Below are 15,789 nucleotides of genomic sequence, written 5' to 3'. Positions count from 1 at the left end.
TTTGAATACACAAGCTAGGGTCTTTTTAGCGTGTGACAAGAACCATCGCACGCCATGTCAATAAGTTCACTATTTATTCCTTGTCCATGTGGGTTTGTTTGTTTACGTCTGGCGGTCAATCGAAGCCGTCCTATAGGTCACGTGACCCGCCCGGCCAATCGGAAACTTTCCTGTTTGTCACGTGACTACTGTCAACAACTCATCAAAACGACCATGGTCGGCCATTGTTTTTAGTTTGATAGTCGAAAATCTCGTTATTTATGTGTTTTGTATTGCCAACATTTTACTGCCGAAAAACTGGTTTTTATACGTTAGCGATAATCGGGACTATTGTTTTCGGTGAAATTACGTTAACCTGCGTTAGTATGCAAAAAATTACGACGATTGGAGCGGTAGTCGCTGAGCTTAATATTTACCTAAATAATTATGTAATGTCATAAATACTAATGGAACCATAACCATTAATCAAACAATAAAATTAAGACAGGTGACAGGAAAAATGTTATTTAAATGAACAAAAAAATGTAACGACAAAACAAACATATTAAACCGAGAAAGACACAGTAAATTGACTTTAAGTGGTATTTTGTAGTTCTCTAAAGTTAACCATCTTTTTTTATTTAAAAGAAGTTATTTATAGATAAAAATTATGTTACTGTCATCTATAGTAGTTTATTATCAACTGGACAGCCACATAAAGTATGGCATAGTGCTCTGGGGTGCCACAGCACAACACAATTTGCAGCGGGTTTTAGTGCTGCAGAAAAAGGCTGTGCGTGTGATGGCTGACTTGGGGTGGAGGGTGAGTTGCAGGCGGGCGTTTGTTGAGTGGGAAATTCTTACTGTAATAAATGCCTACATTCTAGAAGTGGTGACAACAGCCTGCAGAATCAGTCCACCAAGAAATGAAGACCTCCACCAACACTACACTCGTCGTGCCTGTGACTTCAACCTACCAACGCATCACAGCAGAAGATTTGAAGGCAAGCCCTCTTACATTGGCGCCAAACTGTTTAACCAGCTGCCAGAGAATATTAAGATGTCCAACCCTGAGAAGCTGAAGGCGGTGCTACACCATTGGCTCCTGATCAACCCCTTCTACAGTGTGGAAGAGTACCTGGACTGGCACAACCGTGACTCCTAACTGTGAACTTTTTTTTAATTTTTTTAACTGTAAAACTGTATGTCTTTTTATCAGTTTTAAAAAATGTTTTGTTTGACGCCATTTCAATCTTGAAGATTGTCAATAAAGATTTCTCTCTCTCTCTATAAACACTTTTTTATATAATAAAAGTATTTTCTTTTATAGATAGTAACAGACAGTCAAAAGCTCGTATTGAACCGTGAAACGAAGTTTAAAAAGTGGCATATCAGCTGATCTGCTTGCAGATCATCTCAGTGAGTATTTGTACAGATGAGAAGTACGGTTTTCTAGAGAAAATGCTTCAACAATTTCTCTAAAGCGGTTAATCATTGCTAACCAGGAGAAAACATATAAATAATTACGCATATTTCACATTATTATAAAATGTTTTTTATGTTGTTATCATGTCATTATTATTTTGGAGTTTTTTTCTATTTCCAGTTCTAATTGATTGTTTGATCGTTAGCCTATAGCTCATTTATTATTTATAAGATTATCACTTTGTGGATTATATTAATTATTTTGTTTAAAAAATACGATTGTTATTATGACTATAGATATGTTGATATGATGTTAGGCTATAAACTCATATTCGATAAATGAATATTAAGTATTGATGGTTGTACTAATGAGTTTTTTTGTAACGTTGTGTTTATTTTGACTTTTATTGCAATGAAACACTGGTTTCCGCCTTTAATTCTAGTTTTCATCTCCTCAATGCAAACTGGACACTTTTGACTTAAAGAAGCAAGATCATTATCTTCTAGCCATTTGAAACGCTGGTCAATGTTTAACCCTTTGCGATCAGTCGTCGACTATAGGTCGACCGCGGCAGTTTTCGCTGAACGCTCGCATGTCAACAATATTTCGACCGGATATTAACTAACAGAAATCAAATACGACCTGAGGACAGTCGAAGCAATTTTTATTGAGACCTCAAAGGGTTTAAAAATACATTTTTACGCTGAAACCGTATACTTATCGGCATTGTTATTGCCGATATCATTACTCACTACTTTGTTTTTATTAACTTAATTTAAAAAAAATGTTATTATTTTGTAAAATAAAAACAGCCTGCAGTATTTAATTATTAATATAGGTCAAATGTTTTTATGTTTGATATTTTAGATATTTCTCATCAATAGTTAATTTAATTGTTTTGGTGTCCACTTATTATAAACTGCAACCTACACACTTATGAAACTGGCAAAAATTAATTATAAATAATTATAGAATGTTTTTGTATTTGATAGTGTAGGTATTTCAGTATAGATTCACTGATTCGATTGTCTTGTACTGCAGCCATCTCTTCATTTAAACCGATTGATATGCTATTTTTTATTTGTTATGGTTACCTGAGTAACTGCCCCATTAAGATCCCTCAGAAATTCTGTTCTTTTATTGCTTCCCAGTAAATAATATAAGAATAATGGTTGATTCAGTGTGTGAACATTGAGTTAGCTCCAACTGCCAGGTACTGCACTCAGAGGAAGCTGAACTGGAGCTAAACTAAACATTCAAATTGAATCAACCCTTCCCACTATAGCTGCATTAGTTGAAGGTTCTTGAAAGAAGTGTTTTATGTCCATTTGAACAATTTGCCTGAGCAGAGATTTAATTTTTTCAAAACAAATTGATGCACTTGTTTAGATGGCATATGTATCCTACTATTTGGTGGTGTTTTGAAATCAAAACTTATAGTCCTATGGTTGAATCTTAAAGTGAGTTTTTTTGGTTTCTTAAATATACTAACCACAGTACTACCTAATTTACTGCAGTTTAACTAATTTATCAAAATTTAATATGTTTTGCTCCTCTAATTTTGTATAATAATTATTATTGATCTAAATATTTTTTATTATACTTTCTACTGATTTAAAATATTTTTCAGACATTCGTTTCTTTAGAGCTGCAAAGTACGGGCCTGCGGAAGAACTAAAAAGGTAAATTGAGGGAAATTAATTGTTTTCATAGAAATATAATACGATTAAATTATCTCAGATGATTCTGGAAACTAAAAATGGTACAATGTATAAAAAATTAAACTTTATTGGAAAGATTTGTGCTATAAGATACAAACAGAAAGTAAATTATATAATTTATTAAAAAATATTTAAAAAATAGTGAAGAAATGCTATTAAATCACAAAGTGAACATCCTAAACTATTGTTATTTGATTTCTACAGTTGGCTAAAACACTGTTAGGTGTGAAATAATTTGTTGCACCCTTTTTTATATAGTGATGCTACTTACAAAGTTAACTATAATGTTACCTTCTCATCATTGTGTGTGTACCAATGAAATTACCTATTGTTAAAATTGATATGTGTGGTCTATTTTGAAGGAGACAAATTGTAACAGCCCAAGACCGGCAGGATTTGTCCATGTTTTCTGAGTGTGGGCAGCCATTTTTGTAAATGAGAAAAATACTGGCCGAGTGTGACCATAATTTATTCTGTGTTACACAACATAATTCCGAGTGTATCACAATAAGCATTGCTGTTATTTACCTGTTATCAAACAGACCTTCCAGTATTTAACGAGTTAATTAATTTCTCTGTTTATGCAGATGACACAAATTTAAAAGTATCTGCACAAACAGGGAATGAAGTTGAATAGAATAGAATTTATTGATTGTTATAAACTGTATTAAATCTCGTCATCAATAAAGCATGCATAAGAGAAGATACGCATACAGAGCAAACCTTGCAAAGTAAAACATATCAGGCACAAATCTCAAGTCAGGCTATACTAAGTTAAGCATAAATTAGAACTACAGAACCAACTAAAATTAAGATATATACGTAGCCTATTCAATTTAAATATATCAGCTTAAACCTAGGAAAATTGATATTTATTGTGTCTACCTCAAGGAGTTTATCCAATTTATAAAAAATGATTAGGAAATGAATGACGTTTTAATTTCCTAAAACTAGCATGTTGAGCACTCACAGGCAACCTATTAAAGAGTTTTACACTCATAGCCTCATAAGAGTTGGCTTGTTTAGCTAAGTAGTGAAAGGTTTAAAAATTTGAGAGCTGTTTCTGGTGCTATGTCCTTGCACGTGATTGTTTAGTGTTAAATCCGGTAGTTTGACTTTGACATGCTGCAAGCAAAGGAATATATGTACACATTTACAATTGTTAAAGCACTCTCTTAGACAAACAAAGTTCTACAGTGTGATCTGTTGTCGGCTATGGCTAACAGCCTAACAGCTTTCTTCTGATTACATGCCACTCGCACTACTCCATAAAAAGAGGACATAATATGTAAAAATACTCTGAAATAGTGCAAAATACATTATTTTCAAGGGGTCAATGGTTATGAGTGGTTTAAGATGCCTTATTAGATAGATGACTCTATTTAATATCTTTGACACAAAGTCAACCTTTGCATGCCATGCTAACTTAGTATTGATAAACAAACCAAGCAGATTTACACAAGGGTTATCTGAGCCAACTTGTGTGGATCTGTTGGGTGAAAAATTAATTTGATAGGTCTTATTATTGTTTAAATAAATCATATTGGCTCTGTATTATTTTTCAGCCTCATCTACTAGACTAGTTACAGAAATTTTACTGGGGATCATCAATTTATGTACATCGTCAGCAAGCATTATTGTTTTACACTTAACATTTACATCAAGATCATTAATCATTATCAAAAACAAAAGTGGACCCAGTATCGGCCCCTTTGGTACCCCAAAGGGAATCTCAGCAAAGCCTGAAAAATTTCCTTATGAAAAACTTTTTGTTACTGATTACAGAGGATTCGAATAAGGGCATTTAACGTCCATTAAAAGCCATCAGAATAACATTAAAACTTGAACCACAAACCTCGGTTAAGTAGCACTTGACATCATTAAGTATACTGCCTATTTATGGAATTTAAACAACCTAAAATTATTAGGAGATTTCCATAATTACAATTCCAGGTGTCTAAGTGAAATGGCTTTGCCTGCTCACAACCATCAAATTTATTGCAAACAGTCAAAATATTCTGGGTCTAACTTTTTTATATCTCTTCTACAAAATATTCTACAAAAGTCGACCAAAACAAATACTTTTAAAAGAAACCTTAAAGTACATCTGATTAATAAGGCCTTGTACTCTTTTGAGGAGTTTTATTTTTAATGTTTAGGTGTTTAACTATAGATGTAGACTAGTCTTAAATAATAAAATAATTTAAGAACATTAATTTATTTAATAATTACTTAAACTAATTAACTTACAAATTTTAACATAATTTATAACCTATATTTGGTAATATGACACTATTCAACGCAACTATGTTACTCAATGAATAAAGATGTTTGAGTCGAATTAAATATTTGACTAATTAAACTATACATTTTAATAATTTTCCATTTCTAACATTCGGAAAAACAACTACACCATCCCCCAATGTTCTAAATATCCTTCAGCATTACTAATAATGAAAAGAGATTTTTTTCAGTTGACAGAAAAAAGTATTGTTTTTGTTTCACTGTACCTGGCATGCGTGTACAGAGTATTTGCTGCTGTAGAGGCGGTACAATTTTTTTTTTGGAAATACTAGTGCTACCAACAACAACAGGACATTAGCTTAAGGTCTTTCAATGATACAATGTAGTTATGTTGTATCATAATAAACTTTGTGTATTTTGTTCATAGGATGATTGTGGAGGACAAGGTGAACGTAAACCAGAAACACCCTCTGGGATGGACTGCCCTGCAGGTGGCCATAATCAACAATAAGATGGCCAACGCCAAAGTGTTGCTCACTGCTGGAGCTGACCCTAACATACCCGACGACTTCTCTAACGTCAACAAGGTGGCTGCAGCCAAGCGTCTCTATACGCTTGACGGTACCGATCATGGTTGTCTATCTTTTCTTATCTTGATAGCCTCTACTGCATGCTCTTCTATTCCGGGATATCTCATTCATTGCTTCCTAATAACAGGGTGTGCTTTGTTGGAGCATTCAATATGGGTAAGATTATTCCAAAAGCTTTGGTATGTTGAGTCAATGTTTGTCATTATGTAATGGGACATGAATAATTAAACGTCTTTTAATTGACGATCCTAGATATTTTCACCTTAATATCTGGTCCCTTGATAATTTTTATTATACATTACGTTAAAATAAAATGGCATGTTCAAATTTTATGTTCAACACGTCGTGCCTGTGTTTGATTTCCATGAATTTAGCTGTGTATGTGATCTGAATGTCTTCGTACCTTGCCTTTCAGTTGTCAGTGTCAGGACTCCTGCCGTCTTACCACTCCAACGCATAACCCCCTCCTCCTTGCAATGTCTTCGTACCTTGCCTTGCAGTTGTCAATGTCAGGACTCCTGCCGTCTTACCACTCCAACGCATAACCCCCTCCTCCTTGCAATGTCTTCGTACCTTGCCTTGCAGTTGCCAGGGTCAGGACTCCTCTCTTACCACTCCAACCCATAACTCCCTCCTCCTTGCAATAGCTTCGTACCTTGCCTTGAGTTGTCAGTGTCAGGACTCCTGCCGTCTTACCACTCCAACGCATAACCCCCTCCTCCTTGCAATGTCTTCGTACCTTGCCTTGCAGTTGCCAGGGTCAGGACTCCTCTCCTCTTACCACTCCAACGCATAAACCCCCTCCTCCTTGCAATGTCTTCGTACCTTGCCTTGCAGTTGCCAGGGTCAGGACTCCTCTCCTCTTACCACTCCAACCCATAACTCCCTCCTCCTTGCAATATCTTCGTGCCTTGAGTTGTCAGTGTCAGGACTCCTGCCGTCTTACCACTCCAACGCACAACCCCTTCCTCCTTGCAATGTCTGCATTATATCTGGCACTAAATGGCAGTTAAACATCTTTACATATTCTATGAAGACAATTAAATTATTTAAATTAATGAATGGATGGTTTTATTTCAAAATGTTTGGAGAAAATATTCAGTAAGTAAAGTCATTTAAAATATTTGATAAAACATGGCATGAATTAAATAATGTACAATTGAAAGGCTAATTTTGATATACTCTACTATTTTTTAATTTTAAATAAGTAATAACCAGATTCACTTTCAATTAAATATTATCATAACCTCTTTTTCAAGAGGAACATTAACATTTTGGTGAAGATTATTCTTAAACATTTTAGTGTGTGAGGGCACATCTTCACTTTGACCACAGATTGCAATGTTGATCTGATGCGAGAATAGCTACAACAGGTGTGAGTTAAGGAGTGCTTAACATGCTTATTAAGTTTTATAAACGCCCGAAGAAGAGGATTAATCATTAACCTTAAAATGTGGTGTTCAATTTTTTTAAACATAACTATAGCAAATAACCAAAATTTTGTCATCCTTTGAAATTATCTATAGTCATTAATAAATGTCAAACAAAGTAGAAGGATTGCTTTTTAAAGGGAAACTAATGTCAAATTAAATTTTTAAGATGATTAGTAATTGATCTGGTATGTGAATTGTTTTAACTGTACCTCATACACAAACATGGATGTCTTATTTTATTTGGAAATTAAGGTGTTTACAGTAGTGCCGATTATTCAAAAAGTTGTTTAACCAAAAGCGCTTCTCAGGAGTAGTCTAAATTCCCATAATGTTTACATTACACAAGCGGTTAACTTAATTTAAAAAAAAACAAGTGACGATCAGAAGTGCGCTGTCTGGTTGTTTGATTGTTCCACGTCCACCTGTACACCTAACCTCACTTTGTATTGCTGACATCAGGTTTTTAAACTATCCGTGTTGTTTGTTGTTATGTATTGCTTCTAGTACTGTGAGCGAAATTAAATGTTTTGTGCTTAGTCTTTGTGACAAACTTAAAATTAATTATAAAACAATGCAAGTGAATCAAGGTTAGCCCAGGAGCACTGTGCGCTAGTGTGTCATTAAAACATATTGTAGTGGTCCAATAGTGTGTTTTAGTTGTGTCCTATCAACCACACTCCCCTAAACAAAAACTTTGATTATCTTCAATATTTATTAACCAAATGCCTCCCCTCCCCCATTGTCTTTGATAATCAGTACTCGGCAATCTTCATCTACAGACATCCAATTGAATGGGCAAGACCACATTATTATGGTAGGAGTACGCATTTTGTTCATTAGTACAATGGGACTTCTGTTTCTATTTAACAGAACTATAAATAACCTCCAACATGGTTAATAGTGGTAAACATGTCTAATTCCTCTAAAATTTCAGAAACATATTTTCCTTGCATTTATATACAACAGTGTTACAAGGTGTTATTATTGCTTGTGTGGTGTAGCTATTCTGAACTAACCAGAAACTCAGTTTTGTTGTTGGAGGAGTCTGTGTTTAAGCAATTTTATCAGAGCCTTTGTTTTGAATGAATGTACATTCTTGCCGATGTTGTAACTAGGACTTTAAATTGCTATTCATAAGTCTATTGTAGAGTATGTGTATGTATATATTTTATCCCGTAGCCAATGTCTGTGCAGTTTTGCTGTTGTTCAAACAGCAATTAAGAGTTTTCAGTTTGGGTTCTTTACAATTTTTTTAGTTTGTTAAAAATATATTATCAGACCATATGTGGTAAATTTCCTGTTGACACAGTCTAAGTGTTTCCTGTCGCTTAAACCTTTTTGGCTGAGTGTTAGTGAAGCTTATCACTTGAGCAAAGATTTCGTTCCTGTCAGTCTGTCAGTCCCCACAAGATCTTGAGAACGAACTGATCATCAACACGAGTTTGATGACGGTACATGTCACTCCATGGGACTTGGCTGAGCAGTAGCGAAAATTTTTAAATTGTTCCTAGGGGTGACCATGATGGCAACGAGAAAATCATGGAATAAATAAATTTGTAAACAAACCGAGTACAGTCATATTACATTTTAACATGACATGAGGTATTCTGTAGTTCAGTTTTAACCCTCTCTCCCGCTTGCAAGGCATGAAGCGGCACGGCCACCACATAGCCACTGCAGCTTAAACGACACAGATCGGCACGCACTGCTTTACCCACTAGAGCGATAAGTGCTGCTCTCGAGTAGCAATATTTTGTACTACTATGGGTTGTTTGCTATCAGGAGACCATTTACTTTACTTTTATAGTAGATTTATTCCATTATTTTGCTATTTATATTAGATGTGCGGAAACAATGGCGGGTTGTAGTCGTACACTTCGTGACAGTGAAATCGATCTCGTTATTAGTAGTGATTGCGACGATTCAAGTGAGTGTAGTGCTGTACCAGAGCCTTGTGAAGTGGTTGGTGGCATTGAGGATGTAGTTCGGAGTGATCACAGTGGCAGTGGCATTGACGGCGAGCCAGACAATGACCTTCACCAAGTAACTGCGCAACAAACAAACCCGTGCCACCGGCACCCAGGTGTCCATGTGCCCCCTCCCTGGTCTCGTACAATCAACTTCATTGAACCAAATATTTTTGTAAAATAATTAATATATGTAATTATAATTAATTACAATGACAGAACGTGTGTAAGTTGAGGTGCCGCGTATTTTGACCGAGCGCGACCGACAGAGCGAATTAATTGAGGTTAGAAGCACCGTGAGCGCCTGGAAACAATGCGAGCGGGAGGGAGAGGGTTAATGATTAGTGTTGTGAACAGTTTTTTATTAAGTGCATGTTTTTAGAGTTAGTGAATTTGACAAACAACATGGTGGTTGTGATTCCTGACTTAGGCGTGCCACAACGCTTTGGTATGATTTGTTTATTTTAACCTAGTTTGTGATTATTAGGTTAGTTATTTACCTGAAGAAGAGATCAGATTGCAGATCTCGAAACGTAGCGTTACTGATTTCTTGTTTCACTGAACGATGGAAAATGTCCGGAAAAATCCTGTTTCCTTCACATCCTTCCATCGTCAAAAATAACCTTCAAAGGAATGACATGACATAGTAATACATTAATCTAATGAAATAAGCTGTATACTTTAAATTATGCATGCAACCTCAGTAGAGTCTGTCAATTGTCACTTGATGTGGCTTCTCCTACCTTATAATGCATAGCTATTCAGAAAGTAAGGAATGTTTTGCAATTTAAAAAAACCAAGTACAAGATAAACATCTTATTATATACATGTAAAAGAGGGACTAAATTACAACTTTTAACTAAAATTTAATTTCTACTGTATTTTTTTTAAGTGTCTGAATAAGCTACATTAATTCATATGTCACAATACGTTAAAATCTTACAATTGTATTTAGCCTGTTTACAAATGTACTTATTCTGTTATATTCTCATTCACATCATCGCATCCCATAAGGCCAATGTAAGAATATTAGCTAATGCTGAGCCAAATTCCATGGATTAACATTGACCATAAACTGAACATTGTTGCCTGTATAGAAATGAAGCTTCATACAAAATTACTAGTCAATAGGTCACTTTATTTTCAAGAACTAGCAATGCACGATATATCTCGAAACGTGACAATTGTTTCACAATACTAGTAATGCACATTGTACTTTTAAGCGTGGAGGTTAAAGAGTTAAAAAGACAATTCTAGGACAAACTTCAAAGAAAAAACAATTAAGCAAGTGCTTCTGATTTATTTATAAAACAATGTTTGTTGTACAAATTCGTGATCGCACGTAGTAAACAAAATATTTAGCTTGAACAAAATCAAAAAGTATTTTATCACACTCGTACAATTTACAAACTGTAATAACCAAAACATAGGCGGCTCGGTGGATGCTGGCAAAACAAAATAAACATCACTAGAATGCTATTGGCAAAACCTAGTTGTACCAGCTAGAGGTAGGGAAAGAGTGAATGACTGAAACATTTTGATTCAAACCATATGAGCCTAAAACACTTGAAAAATAAGGAAGAAAAAGTGCAATGACAAATTTTTGACGTCAATGTCAAGACACTGGTATCATTCATTGCAGCAATCCTCGGTATGCAAACAGTTAAAAAATAAAAATTGTGTTGTTCCCCTACCCCATACTTGAGTTCTGTGACCTTGATGTGCTTTATCACTTGCAGTGTTGCAGAAACGGGAAGATGAGTTCAGTGACCAGTTAAACCACCGGGCAACATTTAGCGGCTTTCACGGCTCTCATGTATGCGGTGCTCATGGACAACACTGCTGCAGTCCAGTTGCTGCTGGAGAACGGAGCAGACCCTACCCTGGAGAACGAGATCGGAATGAAAGCACGTGGTTATGCCACCAACAACAACCAGATACAGAACATGCTCAAGGAGTATGAAGAGAAGGTGTGGCATTACTTAAGCGAGTTGTTATTTCTGGCTATCCTTTTAAATTATTATTGTAAACAAAGAGCAGCAGATATGTACAAAAACACAGATAAATTTGACAATTTGCACTCGTAATATTATGTAAGTAGTCAGACCCACAGTTCGAGTGGACCATACATTGGTCCCTCACGTGTTTGCCGCTTGTCTTTGATTTTCTAAGGCGGCGCATGCCTCGCCCCGACTCTACAAGCTGACTAGCTGGTCCACCCCTTTTACCGCCTCTACAGCTCGAATAGACTATATGTTGTTCCAGTTTTATTTTATTCAGTTTCAATCAATTGCTGTTCTATATTCACCCGTTCAGGGCTGCTATCGTTGGGGGACATCATGAACTGTGTAAGGGAGTTTTTCCCTTCCGCTCTCAAGTTCTTTCCTGTGTGAAAATCCACCTCAGCACTAATTTTTGTAATGGAATTCTATCCAAGATCACTAAAGTAAAACGAGAAACTCAGTCAAAATGAAACACTGGTTTTCCTTTATTAAATTCTATCCCCGGCTCTGTACAATATATACACGTGAGCTCTATTTCCTTAATCATAATATTTACAACGATGTTCCCTTGATAATCCTGCACTGGACCTGGATCTTAATGGCTGAGTTGGGTATCGAATCACGATCTTGCCAGGTGCAGTCCTAAACGATCGACTGGTAGGCCCCCGTAAGCTCCTTAATCTTCGTTGAAGTGCTCGAGAACTAGTAACAGGGTTCAGAGATCGGCATAGCTGTCATGACATTATGGTCACCAGGTTTGAAACAAAGGCCTATGAAGACTCTTAGCTAGATATCCTCTCGACTGGCTGGTAGTCCATCACAACCAAATTCATGACTCTTCAGAGTACTTTGGATCATGTAGCTATCTTTTTTTATGGGAATTAAAATGTATAATGAGCTAACCCTTGTGCTATTAATTAAAAAGAGGGTTTGTAGCTGCCATAAAAAAAGTTTGTAAATCGGGGAGAAGATATTATAATGTAAAATAATTCTTTAATATAAATGCGTAGTTTTAATTTTCTTTATAAAATGACATAGCACCTATTTTATGTTACAATTAATTGTAACCAGTGTAAAATGTAATGTGCTAATAATGGTTGAGTCGAATTGCTCTACTTTATTGGGTTTTATATTTCATCAGTTTTGTAATCCTAATGCTTTGACAATTTTAATCTTTTCCAGTTCGAGGAGCTGCAGAGGCAGAAGGCTATAGAGGAGCGGAGGAGGTTTCCTCTAGAGCAGAGGCTCAAGCAGAACATCGTCGGCCAGGAAGGACCTATTGCCATTGTAGCATCTGGTATGCTTGGTTCTACTATTGTTACATTCATAAAATTAAGTTGATCATTTCCCGAAACCATTGATATATACAAAACAATAGTGACAATGGCCAAGATTATTTTCCCAATACATGGGTAAGAAATCAATCCAGTCACTCTAAGAAATAACTAGTCATTACAGCTTTCAGTTTTAATAGATGTGACATCAATGTGGCCGCCTAAACAATGCTACTGGAAAATTTTGATTCCCCAGACAAAATAGATCATTCTCTCTTTTGAAAGGTACATTGCTTCTACATTGAAAAATGGAGAGTAATTCCAATTTTAAAGAAAGACGATTCTAGCTTATTCCCAACAACATTTCTGAAAAGTTTTATTATAATGAGAGTTCGTGAATAATTTCATCAATGCCATATTGTCTCATATGCCAGTGTTTAGTGATCAGACCCACAACCTGAGAAGACAGCGATCCACTTAAGGAGAGATCAGGTTACTCAGCGGGAAGGTGATTCTTCTGTAAGCCAGGCTGCAATTTTCATCATCTAACACGTTCAGTGTGAATGAAACTCGAGACAGCCCTAGAGGATTCACACTAGGAATAATAAAATACTAAGTTCATTTCCAACAATAACATATTACGGAATGAAATAATTTAATTTGCCTAGCTGTGAATATAATTTTTGTAAATTACAGCGGTGAGACGAAAAGAAAACGGTGGTGGGCAGATGACGAGCATCCTCTGGTGTTTTTGTTCCTGGGATCGTCAGGGATTGGCAAGACTGAGCTCGCAAAACAGCTGGCGCACTACATCCACAAGGACAAAGTCGACGCGTTCATCCGCTTGGACATGTCTGAGTACCAGGAGAAACATGAGGTAACTTGGACCAGACACGCTTGAAAAGGTTGATTAATCCTTTTGATCCCGACCATTTTTTGCAATATATCTCCCAAAACTTCCTGTGATTCACTGTAATGTATCTGCTAAAAATCCTAGCACTGTAGCTCATTTTGTATACCCTTGGTAAAAGTATTGTTTTTTAAACATATATGCTAACTAATTTTCAAGATCTAATTTTCTTTTTATTCAGTATAAAATTATACTTAACTGTGGGAAATTATTTATTTATGCATCATATTAAAGTAAAAATAACTTACTAAAAAAACCTTATTCCAAATATTTTTTTGTTTTATATTTACGTGAGATGTATGAAAAATATTAAGCACTCATAGAGATCACTTTATACAAATGTAAAGTTTAAAATGGGGAAAACACCAAATTTTATTAGTATATCACACTTAATAAAATATGGATTTTTTTTACAAAATGTATAGGTTTTCAGGAATTAAACATATGTTCAGGATTACAAGTAAAAGTAAAACTTAATTGGGCTAACATAAAGTAAAAAAAAATCATTGATTTAAATAGATATAATCTTATAAAGAACAATACTAAAAGTAAATAATGAATGAAGTCAAATAACAATGCAGTCTCACGCAACAATAAACTGAATATTTGGTGGTAAAATAGCTTTCAAAGGTATAAAATAAAAAATTTTCCTTTCATTTTGTCAATTTATTTCAAAATAAAAAATAAAATATAAACAAAATAAAAAAGTCTGTTACTATCTGGACAGTCCGTGGAGGTTCTATAAGTTGATTAGGCAAAACAGTAGTACAGACTTACAACCCTTTTAAATTTTAGTATAAATATTTCGTAACCACACCTTTGTTTTTAACAAAACATTTGAAACGCTGTATAATGTTAGCCACAGACAATACCCACTATTACTTATGTTAGGCCACATTAAACAATGTACAATGTTGTAATACAAATGTTCGATCCTCAATTTGTTACCATAAAATTTTTATTACAATGTGTATTTCAATGTGATACAGTCTTTACCTACTGGCAGTGCTTGAGTGTTGTTGGCGTATGTTGCAGCTGACACAATGCAGAGGCAAAGATGATCCAAGTAGGATGATTGATACCTTATAAAGTAGCTCTGCAAATGTCCAGAAATTATTGTGATATTTGACGGAGAGGATGAGATACATTAAGACTTGTTAGTTCGGGAAGATTTGCTGGAATAGTGTTTGCAGGCACCTGTGGTATGCAAATACCCAAATGCTATAGGGTTTGATGTAGTGGACAAGCTGCACCAAGCCCTTTTAGTCCTGAGAGTTTGCAAAAGATGTATTAAATTGATCTGTGCAGATGGTGAAATATGATCCGTGCATTGTCCGGTTACACGGGGGTACAAGAGCAAACAGTAGTTCTGCAAATACTCAGTTTGCTAGTTCTGGAAAGTTTGCTAAAGTAATGTTGGCAGGCCGCTGTGCAGGTGGCGAAGATGATCGGTTGCGCCGCCTGGGTACGTGGGCCATGACGACGGTGGACAGCTGACCAAGCGGCTCCGTAAGTGTCCGGATGCTGTTGTACTGTTTGACGAAGTAGACAAGGCACATCCCGACGTACTCACAGTCCTGCTTCAGCTGTTTTGACGAGGTTTGTAGGATAGTAATAGTTTTGTTGATAAATAAGTATAAACTAGGGTAGTGTAGAAATATTATTGATCAGAAAGAGTATACAAAATTATAATAAAAAATGATTATTATTGTAATGCTGATTATTTACATTGACCGTTTAAGTCTTATCTTCCAATTTGACTAGCTTCTCATAAGTGATAGTGGACACATTTACCATTTAACCTTTCTCAAGCCGTAGACGGATATATTAGAATGGCAGACTTTGATCAAAAACGCCAAAATATAGTTACATCCGATATTATAGATTATGTATCTTGGAGAGGTGTTTTAGTTTACAAAAGGCCTTTGAAATGTCCGGTGCACGCTTCATGCTTATTGTGGTTGCAAGGAAGTATTTATAAACGACCTTCACTCTGCAGCCAGGGGGAGGGGAGCAGTTGCCCTTTGTCTAACTCTGACCACCTGCTCATCAGTTCTACGTATCCTACAGAGCCATAACCAAACATATCCGTGGCGTGTATTACTGCTTTCTCAGTTGGTACGAGTGTGCATCTACTACATATCTCGTTGTTATTCTTCATCGTGTGGTAGTGTTGTGATTAGTTAAAAATATTGTTTTATGGTAAAATGTAATTACACTTTTCAGTTTAACCCTTTTAGTG

At 35.6% G+C, this 15,789-nt stretch overlaps 1 protein-coding gene across 1 annotated transcript; it reads left to right on the top strand.

The window, feature by feature from the left end:
* The first annotated feature begins 1,310 nt into the window (after positions 1-1,310).
* Positions 1,311-15,142, top strand: LOC124363330 (caseinolytic peptidase B protein homolog). Its single transcript, XM_046818577.1, is given in 10 exon segments — positions 1,311-1,398; positions 3,036-3,087; positions 5,798-5,991; positions 11,100-11,161; positions 11,163-11,330; positions 12,546-12,660; positions 13,334-13,356; positions 13,359-13,514; positions 14,983-15,000; positions 15,002-15,142. Coding segments are annotated over 8 exon segments (876 nt in total). The 5' UTR covers positions 1,311-1,398; positions 3,036-3,087; position 5,798.
* Positions 15,143-15,789: the final 647 nt, after the last annotated feature.

This window comes from Homalodisca vitripennis, chromosome 5, assembly GCF_021130785.1.
Source record: "Homalodisca vitripennis isolate AUS2020 chromosome 5, UT_GWSS_2.1, whole genome shotgun sequence".
Lineage (NCBI taxonomy): Eukaryota > Metazoa > Arthropoda > Insecta > Hemiptera > Cicadellidae > Homalodisca > Homalodisca vitripennis.
Note: the sequence above shows the minus strand (reverse complement) of the source record. Positions and strands in the feature narration are given on the sequence as shown.